At 39.4% G+C, this 14,807-nt stretch overlaps 2 protein-coding genes across 3 annotated transcripts; one reads left to right on the top strand and one right to left on the bottom strand.

The window, feature by feature from the left end:
- Positions 1-4,277: 4,277 nt before the first annotated feature.
- slc25a15b (solute carrier family 25 member 15b) lies at positions 4,278-8,948 on the top strand. 2 transcript variants are annotated; one of them, XM_044041468.1, is made up of 7 exons: positions 4,278-4,678; positions 5,347-5,448; positions 5,795-6,053; positions 6,152-6,289; positions 6,420-6,595; positions 7,341-7,499; positions 7,811-8,948. In XM_044041468.1, exons 2-7 carry the CDS (start codon positions 5,394-5,396, stop codon positions 7,930-7,932), a joined length of 909 nt encoding a protein of 302 aa, XP_043897403.1. In that variant the 5' UTR covers positions 4,278-4,678; positions 5,347-5,393; the 3' UTR covers positions 7,933-8,948. The 2 variants fall into 2 exon arrangements, with proteins under 2 accessions (XP_043897403.1, XP_043897404.1); XM_044041469.1 differs by having other exon boundaries at positions 5,350-5,448.
- A 61-nt stretch (positions 8,949-9,009) lies between these two features.
- tm4sf21a (transmembrane 4 L six family member 21a) lies at positions 9,010-11,983 on the bottom strand. The gene is made up of 5 exons (XM_044041471.1): positions 11,641-11,983; positions 11,107-11,172; positions 10,037-10,170; positions 9,758-9,944; positions 9,010-9,288 (listed from the first exon to the last, which is right to left on the bottom strand). The coding sequence occupies exons 1-5, from the start codon at positions 11,815-11,817 to the stop codon at positions 9,280-9,282; spliced, it is 573 nt and encodes a 190-aa protein (XP_043897406.1). The 5' UTR covers positions 11,818-11,983; the 3' UTR covers positions 9,010-9,279.
- Positions 11,984-14,807: the final 2,824 nt, after the last annotated feature.

Here is a 14,807-nt window from a genome sequence, read left to right on the forward strand (position 1 = left end):
AAATGAAATATGTGCACTAATTTTCACATGGTTTGCAGTAAACGATATGTGTGAGCCCCTCAGTGCAGACAACACTGGAGGCCGACTGCATTCATAACTCGGCTAAAACAGTAGAACCACGTGTTTAGAACCACGAGCCAGTGCCATATTCCAGCTCACACTCATTACTTACTGAAATCTTCCATTTTAACATCCTGCTGCTGTCAAACAAATGGCCAAAAATACAAAGTCTGACAACAATTCAGACAATTAACACGCAAAGTCACTCTATTGTCAATTGGCCAAAAAAACACAAAGTATAAACAGAGTCATTTCTTATGCCAACAGTGTTTTTTTAAGGTGGTGTAACTTGCAGATTAAGAGTGGTTGCATATTGTATCCAGAGCCTCTGATGGACATTTAGTGATACTGAATCAGGTTGTGTTGGTTAATATTAAGAAAAGTAGATATGGTTTTGGTGCCAAAAGTTTCACTAACTGCTGTGAAACCAAACTCTTTTATCCAAGGCTCTGTCTGTGTGTATACAGGGTACAAAATAACGAAGGCTTTCTTGATGTATTTTTTAACACTGGTAGCTTTTCCCACATTTAGATTGATTTTTTTTTTTTTTAAAGTGTCCAATGGTCAAATCATTTTGACACTGTCGCAACAAAACGTAAAAAAAAAAAGTCAATAAAAAAAAGGAACTACCCGCATGCTTTTACATGTGAAAACCAATTTGGTGTTTTACCTGCGATGACAAAAAGTCCCAGATATTAACGTTCCTCATTGACTGACACGTCTAAAAGTGCCTGGCTGAGAATCCCGGTGTCTGGTCATTATCCACCTCTGTTTCAGTTATCTCCACGCACAGACTGAAATACATACCAGCTCCTGCAAAACAAAGTCTTCCACACATTTGTTGAATATTAAGTTGGAGATGTGCCCAACTCTTGGCCAAAGGGACTTGTTTCTGGTGCCAAAGTTTTTACTTGTGCAGCTTTTGAACGGTGATTCCTGAGCTTCACACTTGAGACATGTGACTGTGCAGGATTGAGAAACTCAAACTAATGCAAAGATGAATTCCGATAATCAGCTTTTTACACATTTTTCAGGCACTTATTAGTCAGTGTTTGTAATTGTATGAGGTAAACAAATATATGTTGACTGAGCACAGCCTACTACTGCCAACAGATTGTGCTCGGCACTGAGAACACTATTTCCAAACTCTTACCTTGTAGAAACAGATCCATTCAAATATGTGGTTCCAATTTTCTAATCTCCGTATGCTTGTGCACTGAAACTCTTTTGTCAAAGTGATCTTTTGTAATCTCTTTGTTATTCCTCCAGTGTACTCCTCTAATTTGGGATTACCAAGATTCTCTGACTGTACCTCATAATCTCAAATCCAAGCAGACGTAACAGTTGGCACTTCCCTGGGAAGACTCTGAGGAGGGTTCAGGATATTACTGACACCATGTTTAGGAGGGACACCTAAAATAAAAGCTGCGAATTTGGGTAAACGTCGTCGTATTCTGAATTGCTTTAACAGCGCGAAGCTCTCTGCATCCGTTTCCATTGTCATGACATGCGGCGGCGGTGGTACGATAATGCTTCTCGTCTAGTGAATCATCAAAATCCCGCCAAGCCTTTTTGGTTTGGCGAAACAGCGAGACTTGTGGCGTCTCTTTAGAATATTTTGTAACGCGTCGTTGAAAACGAGCCACATCAGTTGCTCAGCAGCCTCTAACTGTGGGAAATGATACTGTATGTACAATCAGGATAGCAGTTATAACTACAATGGAAATATGTATTTTAAAGCTATTGATACTTTGATAATGATATAAAATGTAAAAAGACTGAACAGGAACTATAGGTCATTTGTAAAGTATACTGTGTATAGAGGAGTTTGCTCCTGGGGAGGGATGGGCATGGGGTTCATTCTGTTAATGGCAAAATTGTTTAACACAGAATATTGATGATTCTTGTCTGTGATGTAGACAACCTCAATGTTTTTCTTTTTGATAAAAGGCAAAGTCAAATGAAAAATGGGAAATCGGTGTCTTTATTGCTTGTGCAGCTATAGGTTTTTGTTGTTTCGTACCCCCAGACAAACGCACACGTAGTCATGGTCACATACCTTGAAGCGACGTCCTTACCCACTGGACTGTTTTCAGCTCTGTTGATGATTCAGACAGAGAGTGAAGGAGTTAATGTTTGTCAGACATTAAGTATCATTGATATAAAATAAATCAATGAATTCACCAAAAATATTATTATAATATTATAAAAAAATGTACTTATTTCATCTCCCACTGTCACAGTTTGTGAATCCTCCATCTGAAGCTGATCAATTGTGGTAGTAACATACATGAAGATTCTACTTTTTGTACAGATTTTAATATCAAATCATATTTTAATTTGAACTTTCCCTCTTTTTGTATGGCAAAAAGAAATGCTTGACCAGTTGACCACTGATAAAACACCATCTTAGACAGGAAGTTAAATATTTGCACTCATTTTCACATGGTTTGCAGTATACAATATTTCAGCTCCTCAGTGCAGACAATATGCTGTAACTATAACTTATTATAGCTAATTCAGCTGAGTTCAGACTGTTGTAAGCCATTGCTGGTCTGAGTTTTTAAGGATAAGCCGGTGAACAGAGGGAACACGTGGTTTAATCCTCAGCTACTCTGTTTGAACAGATGGTATTTCTGCAGCATTTCAGTCCATATAGGTGAATAACAACAAAGGAGCCTTTTTTATTTGATAAACTGGATATTCTGTCATCAAATGACCAATATAATGGTGTGTGGCAGGTTTTTGTTGTTGCATGAGCCAAATGCAGAAACCAGAAGAAATGCAATGGATTGTAATATTGTTCAAACACAGGATGAATAACAACAACTACCCAGACTCTGGGAATTACTACTTTTAAATGATTGCTTCATTTATTTTGATATTTCCATTATGGTATGTTTTTTCTTAGCAAATAACAAAAGCTGTTTAAGTGACCGTGGCCTTTTTAGCACATAGCACTGTTGTAGATGAGTTTAAAGCATTGGCCACTGTGACTGACTAAGAACATGCTGTGATACAATTACGGTCAAAGCTGTTCATGTAGCTGAGATCACAGCACTTCCAGGGAAGTGCTCTGGGAGTTTCCACTGTTTATACAAAATGAGATGCTTGGATTATATGTGATGTACTTGTTGGCTAAATATTTGAATAAGTACTCGTGGCAGGTTTTTGTAAATATTAAACAGGGCTTTATATGATCTTTCACCCTCAATGTAGAAGAAAAAAATGCATCTACAGTGACCTTTAGTCAGAGTCTTTGCTTATGCAGTGTGTGTGTTTGTGTGTGTGTGCAGCACATGGATCACAGTTGATTTTCTGTAGGGAGAGAGTGCAACAAGAGAACAACAATGTTTAAAAATACATATTTTTAGTTCAGTTTCAGTTGTTTTTGTTTTCAATTTTATTTATACTTGAACTTGCATTGCCTGTGCAGCACAGCATTAAACTGTATTTGCTTATACAGAGACCCAGAAATAACTATATAAAGATACATTTTAGGAGCAGATACCTGGATTTATCTGTATAACACCATTTAAACAAGAAGATACGTTTTAAGGAGACTAAACATTAAGATTATAAATTAGAGAATGGATTTACTGCATGAGAATGAGTAAAAAGACAATGTTAAATTGAAATGACTATGTATAAAAACATGTACAATGTTAACAAGCAACCAGCAAACACCAAATATTTTTTATATTATTATTCTTATGTTTTGTATGTGTTCTTTCATATTTTTTATATTTAATTATTGGGACACAGTAATTTGTCTTTTGTTTGTAAGTGAACACATATCTATTTTGACTGTAAAAATCAAACGTCTACTCTCCAGTCCAGTAGGCGGCGGAATGCAGCTGCAGCCACAGCACAAGTGTGAAGGAGAGGACGTGAACCGGAAGCGTTAATCCGCCTCATATTATAGATCTTCAACTGAAAAAAGATAGCTCACTCGCTTCACCAAAGCTGCACATTACTGTATTTTAACGTTTGCCTTTTAGCCAACATCGATAAAAGCAGAAATAAGACTAAATATTTGCAGTGACGTAACAGAAAACAATAAGGACTACAATTCTTTCCTACCTCTGGCAGTAAACACGGTTGGACATCATCTCTGCTGTCACTTTACTTTCTTTGGGACTTTTGTTTTTGCAGTTTTTGTTACTTGAAACGTTTGATATCAACAATCCATGTTCGTTTAAACTGCACTTCGAATAAGAAGCAAGCAAAGCGAAGGATACGACGAATAAAAGATCCCGCTTTGATATTCGACGTCAGCGGGTACTAAAAACGGTACCTCCGATTTCCCATCAGAGTGGGACCTCTTGCACATTCTTGAAGTGCCCTCGTCCAATCACAGTCGGCGGTTAGTCAGTCAGTCAGTCGGTCAGTCCGGTCCATTCATTGACAACAGTGATGACTGGATCCATGCGTGGACGCAGGACATGTCGAACATGAGATAACATGAAGATTAACCGCGTTTGCCTTGTTGTCGTCAGATAGCATGCGGTCACGCGTGGACACTCGGTTTACGGTTCGTGTGAAGTCCTCAGACGTTGACCCTCAGCGGCCGCTGATGCTCTGAGTCACATCATCACATCATCACATCATCTCTAAGGTTTGTGTGTTAAAATGACCATTAACGGCGTTGGTCGGTCGCATTTCGGCTTGATTTTTATAATATACGTGGACTGTTTACAAATAAGGAACCACAGTTTACGAGTGTAAGTGCTAAGTCTAGTCAAAGTTAGCCGCTATGAAAGTAAAGGTCATTAAACCGTTCAGTAAAAGATGGAAGATAAGTCAAATGTTAAACGTCACTCACACTAAGTTAACCGTGGTCATTGTACGTTATTGGAGTAAACGTGAATGGGTAAAATGTAATTTTTATCAGTGTTATAATGTAACAAAGTACTAATAATTCGTTACAGTACTTTAGCAACCATTACCTTTCCTCTAACTATCTTTGTTACTTGTTACTACCAAATAAAATCAAAAGAAGAAGAGTTGGTAGTGGTCTGTATTTATATAGAGCTTTTCTAGTCTTGATGATTTAATCAGTATTTTTTGGGAATTTTTGTTAGCACATTTTGAGCTTTAGCAATTAGCATTAACATGTCCTTTTAATGCTTAAACATGATAAACAAATAATGATGGATTCTTGCTATGTCAAAGGAAGTTAATCAGATTTGAATGGGCTCCTCTTTGGCCCAGAACCTCCTACCAAAATGTGTATGTTGTTAGTGCAGTCAGAAATAATGTTTTATGTGATTATTGTTTCTAAAGTAGGTAGTAGAGAAGAAGAAGAAGATCTTCTGACAACTCTTTGGACCATGGCTCCACACCCAGCGGTCCAGGCCATCATTGATCTCTCTGCAGGAGCCGTAGGTAAAAAAAACAAAACAGCAAACAAACTATCACAGTGTGATGCACAACACGATCTCTGTGGAGTAATCATGCTGATTTTCTACCACTTTACCAAATGACCCAGTAACTGTGTTTGACGTAGCAGGACTTTTTGATGATGCTGCTCTTTTTCCACCTTGTTTCTCTCTGGATTTGTAATGACTGTTTATACTGCTCACTGGAGCGCAGCACTCAGAAAAGCCCCCTGTGATTTTTATCTCCCTCCACAGCACACTGAGCTCACTTTGATTTTGTCTAACAGCCATTCCCTGTGTTTACCGTATGTATTGATCACATGCTCTTGGTTTTCTTCTTGTCTTTGTTAAAGGAGGGGCTGCGTGTGTCTTCAGTGGGCAGCCTCTGGACACGGCAAAAGTCAAGATGCAGACCTTTCCCACACTCTACCGTGGATTCGTCCACTGCATCGCGTCCACCTACAAGCAAGTGGGTATCCGTGGTTTGTACCAGGGCACGTCACCGGCGCTGATGGCCAACATCGCAGAGAACTCTGTGCTCTTCATGAGCTACGGCTTCTGCCAGAAGGTCATCCGCTTCACAGCTGGACTGGACAAAGAAGCTGTGCTGAGGTGAGATGGAGTTATCCTGGCTTTTGTTCTTGTCAAATGAAGTTAAATAAATAAATAAATAAACAAACAAACGTATTGTGTGCCTCTCTCTTTGTCAGTGACGTGCAGAAAGCCTCTGCTGGCTCGGTAGCATCCATCTTCTCGTCTCTGGTACTCTGTCCCACTGAGCTTGTCAAGTGTCGACTGCAAGCCATGTATGAAATGGAGATGTCAGGCAAGATAGCGAAAAGCCAGAAGTAAGTCATTTTTAAATGCACACACATTTAGCCTAAAAGCAGGGCTGTCACACTTAAATGACGTTAAACATTTGTTTGTACTTCAAAGTTACAAAGTGCTTCTTTCCTTCTGCTCTCTCTCTCTCTGAAGCACAGTGTGGTCAGTGGTGAAATCCATCATGAGGAACGAGGGGCCTCAAGGTTTCTTCCAGGGCCTGACCACCACCATAGCCAGAGAAGTCCCCGGTTACTTCTGCTTCTTCGGTGCCTATGAGCTCTGTCGCTCCACCTTCGCTGACTACATGAAATGTGACAAGGATGACATAGGTGCTGGAGGAATGTCGCTGATATTTATACTGAGATTATATCAAATATACCGTTTTTAGGAAGAGTGGATAAATTAGAAATAAGGCCAAATGTGTTTTTTCAAATTGAAATTGCAATCGCAAAGGCTGCAATTTATAGATGTGATATACACCAGGACTATTCAATTACAAACTCAGTTGGGCGGCATTTTCAAGCAAAGAAATTTAGCTGCACCCAGTAAGCAGGTAATTTAATCAAAAAGTGCATTTAAAAAAATAAAAAGAACTAGTAATAAATTGATTTTGGTCATACCCGTCCTTCGTACAGCTCAAAGTGTTTGTCATATTTGATTCAGGTGCAACTTAAAGTGCATAAAATCAAAAAGGTGCACACTGTTAGCAACAGAATGTGTTTCTCTTTAAAATAATATGAACATATGTGTTATATGACTCACAAGCATCTCAAAGTGCCTTTAACAGAATACAAAATGACTAACACTGCTATCAAACCTCATCTCAATACTGTTGGAATATTTGAGGCACAGAGAAAAGTGTTTCTCTTGTTATTTTAAGAAGAATCACAAATAGACATTTTATCCAAATTGTTTAGCCCTAATTAGAGAAATCAAATTGAACAGTTGACCATAAACGTATTGAAAGAAGTTCATATTTCCCCTGTGATTCATACATTTGCTTCCACCTCCTCCACATTTAATGTACAGTATCACTGTATTGTCCTCTAACCTGTATCGCCGTGTATGTTGAAGGCGTGGGTCCAATCGTGTTCAGCGGTGGTCTCGGCGGCGCGTGTCTGTGGCTCGTCGTCTACCCGATGGACTGTGTCAAGTCTCGGATCCAGGTCATGTCCATGACGGGCAAACAGGCGGGGTTTTTCAGGACATTCATGACCATCGCTCGGGGTGAAGGTAGAGTCTCATCGTTTGCTTTGTCTTATCGTGTTTGCAGAGATCATGTTTTGGGTTCCATTAGGGAAAGTGGACACAAATTGACCGTAGGTGTGAGTGCGAGAGTGGATGGTTGTTTGACTCTATGTGGCTCTATGTCTCCTGTGATGGACTGGCCACCTGTCCAGGGTGTACCCTGCCTTTCGCCCTCTATCAGCTGGGATTGGCACCAGCCTCATGTGACCCTCCTGTGAAGAATAAAGTGGTAGAAGATGAGTGAATGAATGCTATTTCCTGTGAGACTGTAACGTTTGCGTGTTTGTTGTGTTTAGGCGTGAGGGCGCTCTACTCTGGCCTCACCCCCACCATGGTCCGCACCTTCCCCGCGAACGGCGCTCTGTTCCTGGGTTACGAGGTCAGCCGCAAACTCATGATGAAACACGCCGACACCTGAAAAAAAACAAATGTTGCAGTGAACTGGTGTTGACTCTCCACAACTCCGGTGTAGGATCTGTTTTTTGCCACGTCCTATTTTGCTAAATTAACATTTCACAACTCCGACAACTGCCTTTTGACATAGTATTTACATCTTTTAAAACTTGATATAACCTATTTTTTAGATCTTTAGATTGTTGTTTTTATCACTCCAAAAATACTTGAGTATCTAAGAAAACCACTTGTATGACAGTATTAGAAACCATTTATCAGCCTCTTGATGCAAAAATGTTGATGTTATGTCTACCTCAAACCTCACTGCACAGAAGTAAAATACATTCTTTATTTGCTCTACGCTCCATTAGGATGTATGTAGTGATAATAATAACAATAATAATCTCGATTTTTTTGAAATGAAGTGAATTTATTATCAAAACTGACTAACATACTTATGTGTTTTTGTGGAAGTAGTTAAGGTTTCAGAGCAAAATAAGCAGATTTGTGTTGGTACGGTCAACTTTTCTTTACCTTTTACATTTTGTTTTTGAAATAGAGATGACTGCACTCCTGTCACAGGTCACATGACGCACACTCCCCCTCTAACTGGCTGTTTTTGTTTTGCCATGTTAAATCCCGTTTCAGTGTGAGAGATGCCACATGTTTGGAAGGATGAGGTGAGAGATATTCAGCTGAAACGTGCAACTTCACCAGTAGATGTTGCTAAATCTTATCCACTACCTTTCTCCTTCGGGAGCTTCCATTATTTGCCTTTTAAAAACATCCCATTTTGCCTTTTTCTTTGTTGTAGAACTTTTGTTTTGTGCACAAGCAAACATCAGCTTCTTTGTCTACTACCGTGTCGTTTGCACACTGTATGTGCAGTGTTTTATTATCCCTTTCATATGACTGTGATTTTTAATTAAGAACTGGAGACAGTGTTTGAAGTGTGACAAATGTGAGATGACACTAATTTGTGGAGCAATTTCCTCCAAATGTTGTGACACAACCTTCATTAAAAGTGTCAGTGGAGTTGAACTTTGTCATGAATGTATTTATTTTATTTTCCATCTATTGAAGGATTTAACACACAAAGCAGTATTTTTTAAAAAAAGTTTATTAAAAAAAAGATTGAACATATACCAAGTATAGTATCGTATGTATACTATATTCTAATTAATTTTTACAGCACATCTTGATAATACATTTAAGACTTCTGTGTTGATTAAGTCGTCTGTGTCAGAAGCATCAGGATATACACACACACAAATATGAAATGCTGTTAATGAAGGCGACTGTAAAAGTAGAATGTTTTTTCATGCAAGTGCAGCCATCTACCAGCAGGGTGCGCCATTGGACTGTCAGGAACTCACAGGGGCTGTAATAATAATACAACAACAACAACAAAAAGAGTTAACATTTCACAATTCATTTGAGAAATCTATAAACTTATTTTAACAAAACATAATATGTACATAATTGCTCCACCTACCTTACTTTATTTACCATACATGATGCAAGCACATATTCAAAATTAATCTGAGAATAATGTTAATAAAAGAGATTCTCTACCTTTTTCTGTCTATAGAGTAGCAATCTATTTCTGCCTATTTCAGCAAAACTATAACACTTCAGACTTTATTTTTAACAAAACAGAATTTCTACCTTTTTCTATCGACATATTTTACCCAAAAACGCGGAAATTTCGCAATTCGTTTGGGAAAACTGAAGGTAAAGTGATGTTAACAGAACAGGATCTCAACCCATTTCTGTCTACCTATACTCTATACAAATGACATCTGTTTTCTATCTACTTCATGTATAGTTCATAATGAGCTGCATCTTACCCCTTTGTCAGCACAGGTTCCACACAGACAGCCAAAGAGCCCGTTGATCATCTGAACGGCACAGAGAATGAGCTGCAGACAGCTCGTGGCCAGCAGAGTACTGAACAGTCCGATGTTGAACTCCACGATGTTCTTGGGTTCGGTGCACGATCCCCACCACGTTTTATCACTCAGGTAACTCGGGTCACTGTGTGAGTGAAGAGAAACAAATGATTGACGAGGGACAGGGTCTTCAGAGACGCGCTGTCGTCGCCTGTTCTGACTCTCGTTGCGTCTGACCTGTCTTTGAAAGGTACTGTCCAAATCAGGAGGACTTTGCAGAGCGGCCCGTTCTGCAAACCGAGCACTGCCACGATGAAACTGTACAGGGCGCCGGCCACGCCGACTGCAGCGAAGGCAATGGACAAGAACATCTGAGGAGGAGAAGTGAGAATAACATCAGGTGACCTTTTGTTCACCCTCTCGGTGCTCCTAACATTTGTTGTCATGCTGTTGATTAATGAGGTATTTCTCAGCTGAATGAGGGGTTTTTCGTCACACTAAAGCAACTGTACTTCAAACAGGCACGTACATGTTTTATGTCCTTCCGTTCACACACTTTCTCCACCACACTTGTGTTCACAGAATGTGGTAGTGAGCACATTTGCCTCTAAACAGGGGAGGAATGTCATTTTACGAGGAAGACCACCACCCACAATTATTAAAGTAAATCACATTATTATTTCTTGATTAATCAAATTATAGTTATTTACTCAGAGAAGAAGCCTCAAATTTGGGTATAAAAAGGTGAATTCACTGAATTATTTGTCAAATAACAATGACATTTTCAGTTTTACACACGTTTTTGGAATATTTAAAAGATCAAATATTTTCTTATGACAGGTGGTGCTAATACTGTACATACTTTATATGTACTAAATGGACAAAAAGTATTGTTGGGAGGGGGGGGGTGAGTAAATATGCAGGAAGAAGCCAAAACACCACAAGGGCTTGAGCAAACATCATAAAAACACAGAAGTAAATGGGGAAAAAAAACAAAACAGAGCCTAAGTAAAAGTGAGACAAGTTCTGCATCATGCAGTTGCTCTAAATATAATCATTTCCAATATGATCAGGTAAGAGTTTCTTTATCATCTAATGCAACATATTTCAGTTTTTTTAATTCAAATTCATAAACTAAACACAGAATTTAGTCAGAAGGGGAAGTCAGCCATTACTTTACTGTAGTTCCTTATGTACTGCTGTAGGTCACGATAAGGGTCGCTAACACAATGAACTCTTATAACTCTTGTTTGACACTATGAATGGCTTGGGTATATTGTGTTTAGTCGATTTGCATTTGTCCTCACCCCACAGCGATTCCCACAGCAGCCGTTTTTCCCAGTCAGGTGGATGTAAAGTGCTGGCAACAGAACCTGTAGCAGGACAGAAGAGTTGTCATGTTCAGTAAGTGTTCACTTAAAAAAAAAGATAATTCCACGTTTTTCACTTCATTTCTAAGAGCACGAGAGACACAAGGAGCTCCTGAAATCACCTCATGTCTAAGACTTGGCCTCAGACACATGTTAGGTGTGTCACATGAGCGTGGAACGCAACAACAAAACAACAACCAAGTCATTACGATTGAAAAAAATGTCTGTGGGACATAAGGGATTCAATTTCTACTTTAAAATATGGTCGTTATCATCCATATTAATTCACCAAAATTGCATGCAAATATTATTACCATATAATATTACCATTACCATTATTACCAAGAATAATCCAAAGAAAACTATATGAAGCTCTATAAAGCCAGAGCTTTCATAAAGATATTTACAGCAGCCTGTGTCGTCTGGAGTCACACCCATCAGCGTCAGGCAGGAGAAGAGAAGACGACTCACCATTAAGCCCCCTCCGACGAGTCCCCCCATGTATTTCACCTCCTCGGTGATGTGTCCATCTTTGGCATATTTGACTTCCCCGGCAGGAAAAAACAACACAATGTTACAGATGATGGAAATGAGAGCCAGAGGATAGAGAGTAACAGCAATGCAGCGGGAACATTTTCCAGTGCACATGTTGTCTGTCAGAAAAAGACTCAACTAAAATAACAAGGGTAGAGCAAAAAAAAAACCAAAAAACTGGTTGAGTAAGTTTGAAGTTCAGCTCTTTCTTTCTGTCTTTCTTTCGAGGGACATGTGTTGCGACTGGCTGCAGACGAGGGTATACACTGAGAGATGTTAGGGCGTGGGAGGAGTAATGACAGACCGATAAAAATGGACAAACAGAGGCAGGGATAGGCTGCTGCAATAAAAGTGACTCATTCCAGGGTATCTGCCAGACACAGTGGATAACTGTGTTCAGCCTGTGCCCATGCATATTTTCCCCCTTTGACATATTGAGTCAGCCACACTGATGGACACATAAGTGATCAGCACTCAGCAGCACTTTCATATCCATTTCCTCAAAACATTATCGTGAAGTGGCGTTGACTTTTGTTTTGAAGTGCGCAGTACAGGCCTTAAACTGCTGTATTGACACTGTGAGCGTAACATGGTTGGACTTTAGACCTGGCACAATGTGTCACAGGTAAACACAGGCTGGATGAGCTACATTTTTGACTTCAACACTGACCAGAAGAGCGACATTTTCTAGTTTCTCTGGTGAACAGTCAACAGGAGCCCTTTTTTCAATGTTGTGACTGTAAAAGGGCCGACACTCTGAAGTTTCTATAAAAAAGTAAGGGGGGTAAAAAAAAAAAAAGGAGCTTCACAAAACATGTGGTGTTGCCTAGCAACGCTGGGGTGAGGCTGGTTTAACTCATCAGACTTTATGGCTGGCGTGCTTGTGACTCGTAGTTTCCCTCCACCCACGAGGGAAAGTATTATTGCTTGAATTTAGTCCACTTTTTTTTCTTTTTTTTTTTTCTTTTTTAAAACACATAAGAAAACAGCAGCAGCACAGATTCAAAATCATGTTCTCGTGTGGTGAAAATGAACTGTGAGAATCACAGCACAGGATGTTTAGAGAAGGAAATGTCATGGTAGTGATGAGTTCAAGGTTACAAGAGGATTTTACTTCACTGGAGGATTTTCAAATCTGACTTGATCTTTAAGGTTTTAATCCACAGACTAAACCAGCGTTTCTCAATCCTGATCCTCGGGGACCCACTGTCAATCCTGAGGACCAGGACTGAGACACACCGGATTAGACGATTCAGGACCACACACACACACGTGAAGACTGTGTTCACACGTGTTCTGTTCCCTCATGTAAAATCCACTACTACTCATACAAACCAACTACTGTTGTTGCCCTTAAGTGGTGTCTGATTAAAGGTCCAGTTAAAATTATTTGATATATTACTCTATATATTTATGTTTCTATAAGTGGATAATCATGTATGAGGTCATTTCTCACTTGAAGATAAAAATCTGATTAAATGTTAAAATGATCTGAAATCTTGAAAACATGTTTTCACAGCAATCAGGTTTACCCCCAGGTTTCTGACTTTGGTGGTTATAAAGTTGTGCTGCAGATGATTTACTGAATTTAAAATTCATAATTTTAGCAGTGACTGATCTGGATCATTTAAAACCCGAGTCGACCAATTAGGCCTTTTATGTTTTGACAGCGATTTCCTGGGCATTTTATCGTTTGTAGAGACTTGATGTGGAAATCTATTGCTTTGGCAACAGTGGGCCAACGTGCATTGATCCGACACTGAAGCATCAGGGTCAGTATCAGTGCTGGAGGAGGAACTTTGTCCTGTGTTTTATTTTACTAGCACTCACCCAAGAACAGCCTGGTATTTATTATTGTGATTGTGAGTCACAGTTGATAAAAGCTTCAATGATAAGACAAAACAATTAAGTGTATGGTTGATCTGTTTAACCAGTTTATTTATTTAGCATGGATTATTTTAGCCACGAAGAACAAAGATTTCTAAATTCTGACCCCACATTTTGCCGTACGTCAGCTGGGATTGGCACCAGCGACCCCACGACCCTCATGTGGAGAATAAAGCGGTATAGGAGATAAATGCATGAATGTAGAATTTAAGTTAATGCAGAAGCAGCCAGGAACATGAGTCCTAGTCTCAGGTCTGCAGCACAGCTCAACTCTTCAAATGACCTGAGGCGTCTTGACTGTGAATTTACGCTTTCTGTAAAATAAACAAATACACAGATAATAATGAATAAAACCACAATAAGAGACAAGGAAGAACACATTTTTTAAAAAAAAGTGGGAATGTGGATTTTGTTTTCCCTAATTGCATAGTTTTTTACAAGGTATATCTACACCAGTGGTCTATAACCACTTAGTATTGAGTAATAATGAGCTATTTAGGTTTTTATCATAAATGCGATTTGCAACGATATATCAGTACAAGTGTCGACACAGGGAATAGGATGCATTCCTACCAAAGAAGAAGAGAATGACGCTAGCAGCTGAAAGGCCCGTCGGCCAGGGGAGTGAAGGCGGAGTTAATCTCATCAGTGTCAAAGAGCCAATAAGGATAAAGCACTGAGATATAACAGTGCATGTGATTGGCTGTGTTGAGACGGAGCTAAGTGGAGATTTTCTGTTCTTTATCAAACTTTTTCGGTGTCGCCATGTGTCCCTATACTTCGCCTCTGTTTCAGAGAACTGGGGTTAATTCCTTAACCTGGAGTTTGCTGCCAGTAGCTCAAACAAAATCACTCCGTGTCTCCACAGACACGAAAACAAAGCACTGCTATACTGAGAAACAGAGTCCTGTGGCGCTGGTGTTAATCAGCTGACAACGGCATTTGTTTATTTAATAATAGAAAGGTTACACTCTACAATGTGTGTTGTGTTTTGAGAAGCTGGTGCTTGAGTGAAGGTATGTCAAGAAAAACTCAAGTGACTCGACAAAAAGTAGCTAAAACAAACAAAACCCTACACTAATGTGTCATTGGTATTGGAAATACCAGAGATCCGTCTCAGTGTCCATATATTTGTATTGATTCCTTAATGAAAATGTATCAGCAGCTCGACTGCAGGTGGTGTCAAAATCTAATGACCTGGGGGCCAATGAGAATCT

This window comes from Solea senegalensis, linkage group LG13, assembly GCF_019176455.1.
Source record: "Solea senegalensis isolate Sse05_10M linkage group LG13, IFAPA_SoseM_1, whole genome shotgun sequence".
NCBI lineage: Eukaryota > Metazoa > Chordata > Actinopteri > Pleuronectiformes > Soleidae > Solea > Solea senegalensis.

What these genes read in the sequence shown, in the direction of transcription:
- slc25a15b (XM_044041468.1), top strand. Translation starts at nt 5,394, where the DNA reads ATGGCTCCACACCCAGCGGTCCAGGCCATCATTGATCTCTCTGCAGGA. An exon ending in GACAAAGAAGCTGTGCTGAG is followed by an intron (nt 6,054 to 6,151) that starts GTGAGATGGAGT and finishes TCTCTTTGTCAG; the next exon opens with TGACGTGCAGAAAGCCTCTG. An exon ending in ATGTGACAAGGATGACATAG is followed by an intron (nt 6,596 to 7,340) that starts GTGCTGGAGGAA and finishes TGTATGTTGAAG; the next exon opens with GCGTGGGTCCAATCGTGTTC.
- tm4sf21a (XM_044041471.1), bottom strand. Translation starts at nt 11,817, where the DNA reads ATGTGCACTGGAAAATGTTCCCGCTGCATTGCTGTTACTCTCTATCCT. An exon ending in GCTGTGGGAATCGCTGTGGG is followed by an intron (nt 10,171 to 11,106) that starts GTGAGGACAAAT and finishes TCTCCTCCTCAG; the next exon opens with ATGTTCTTGTCCATTGCCTT. An exon ending in ACAGTACCTTTCAAAGACAG is followed by an intron (nt 9,945 to 10,036) that starts GTCAGACGCAAC and finishes TCACTCACACAG; the next exon opens with TGACCCGAGTTACCTGAGTG.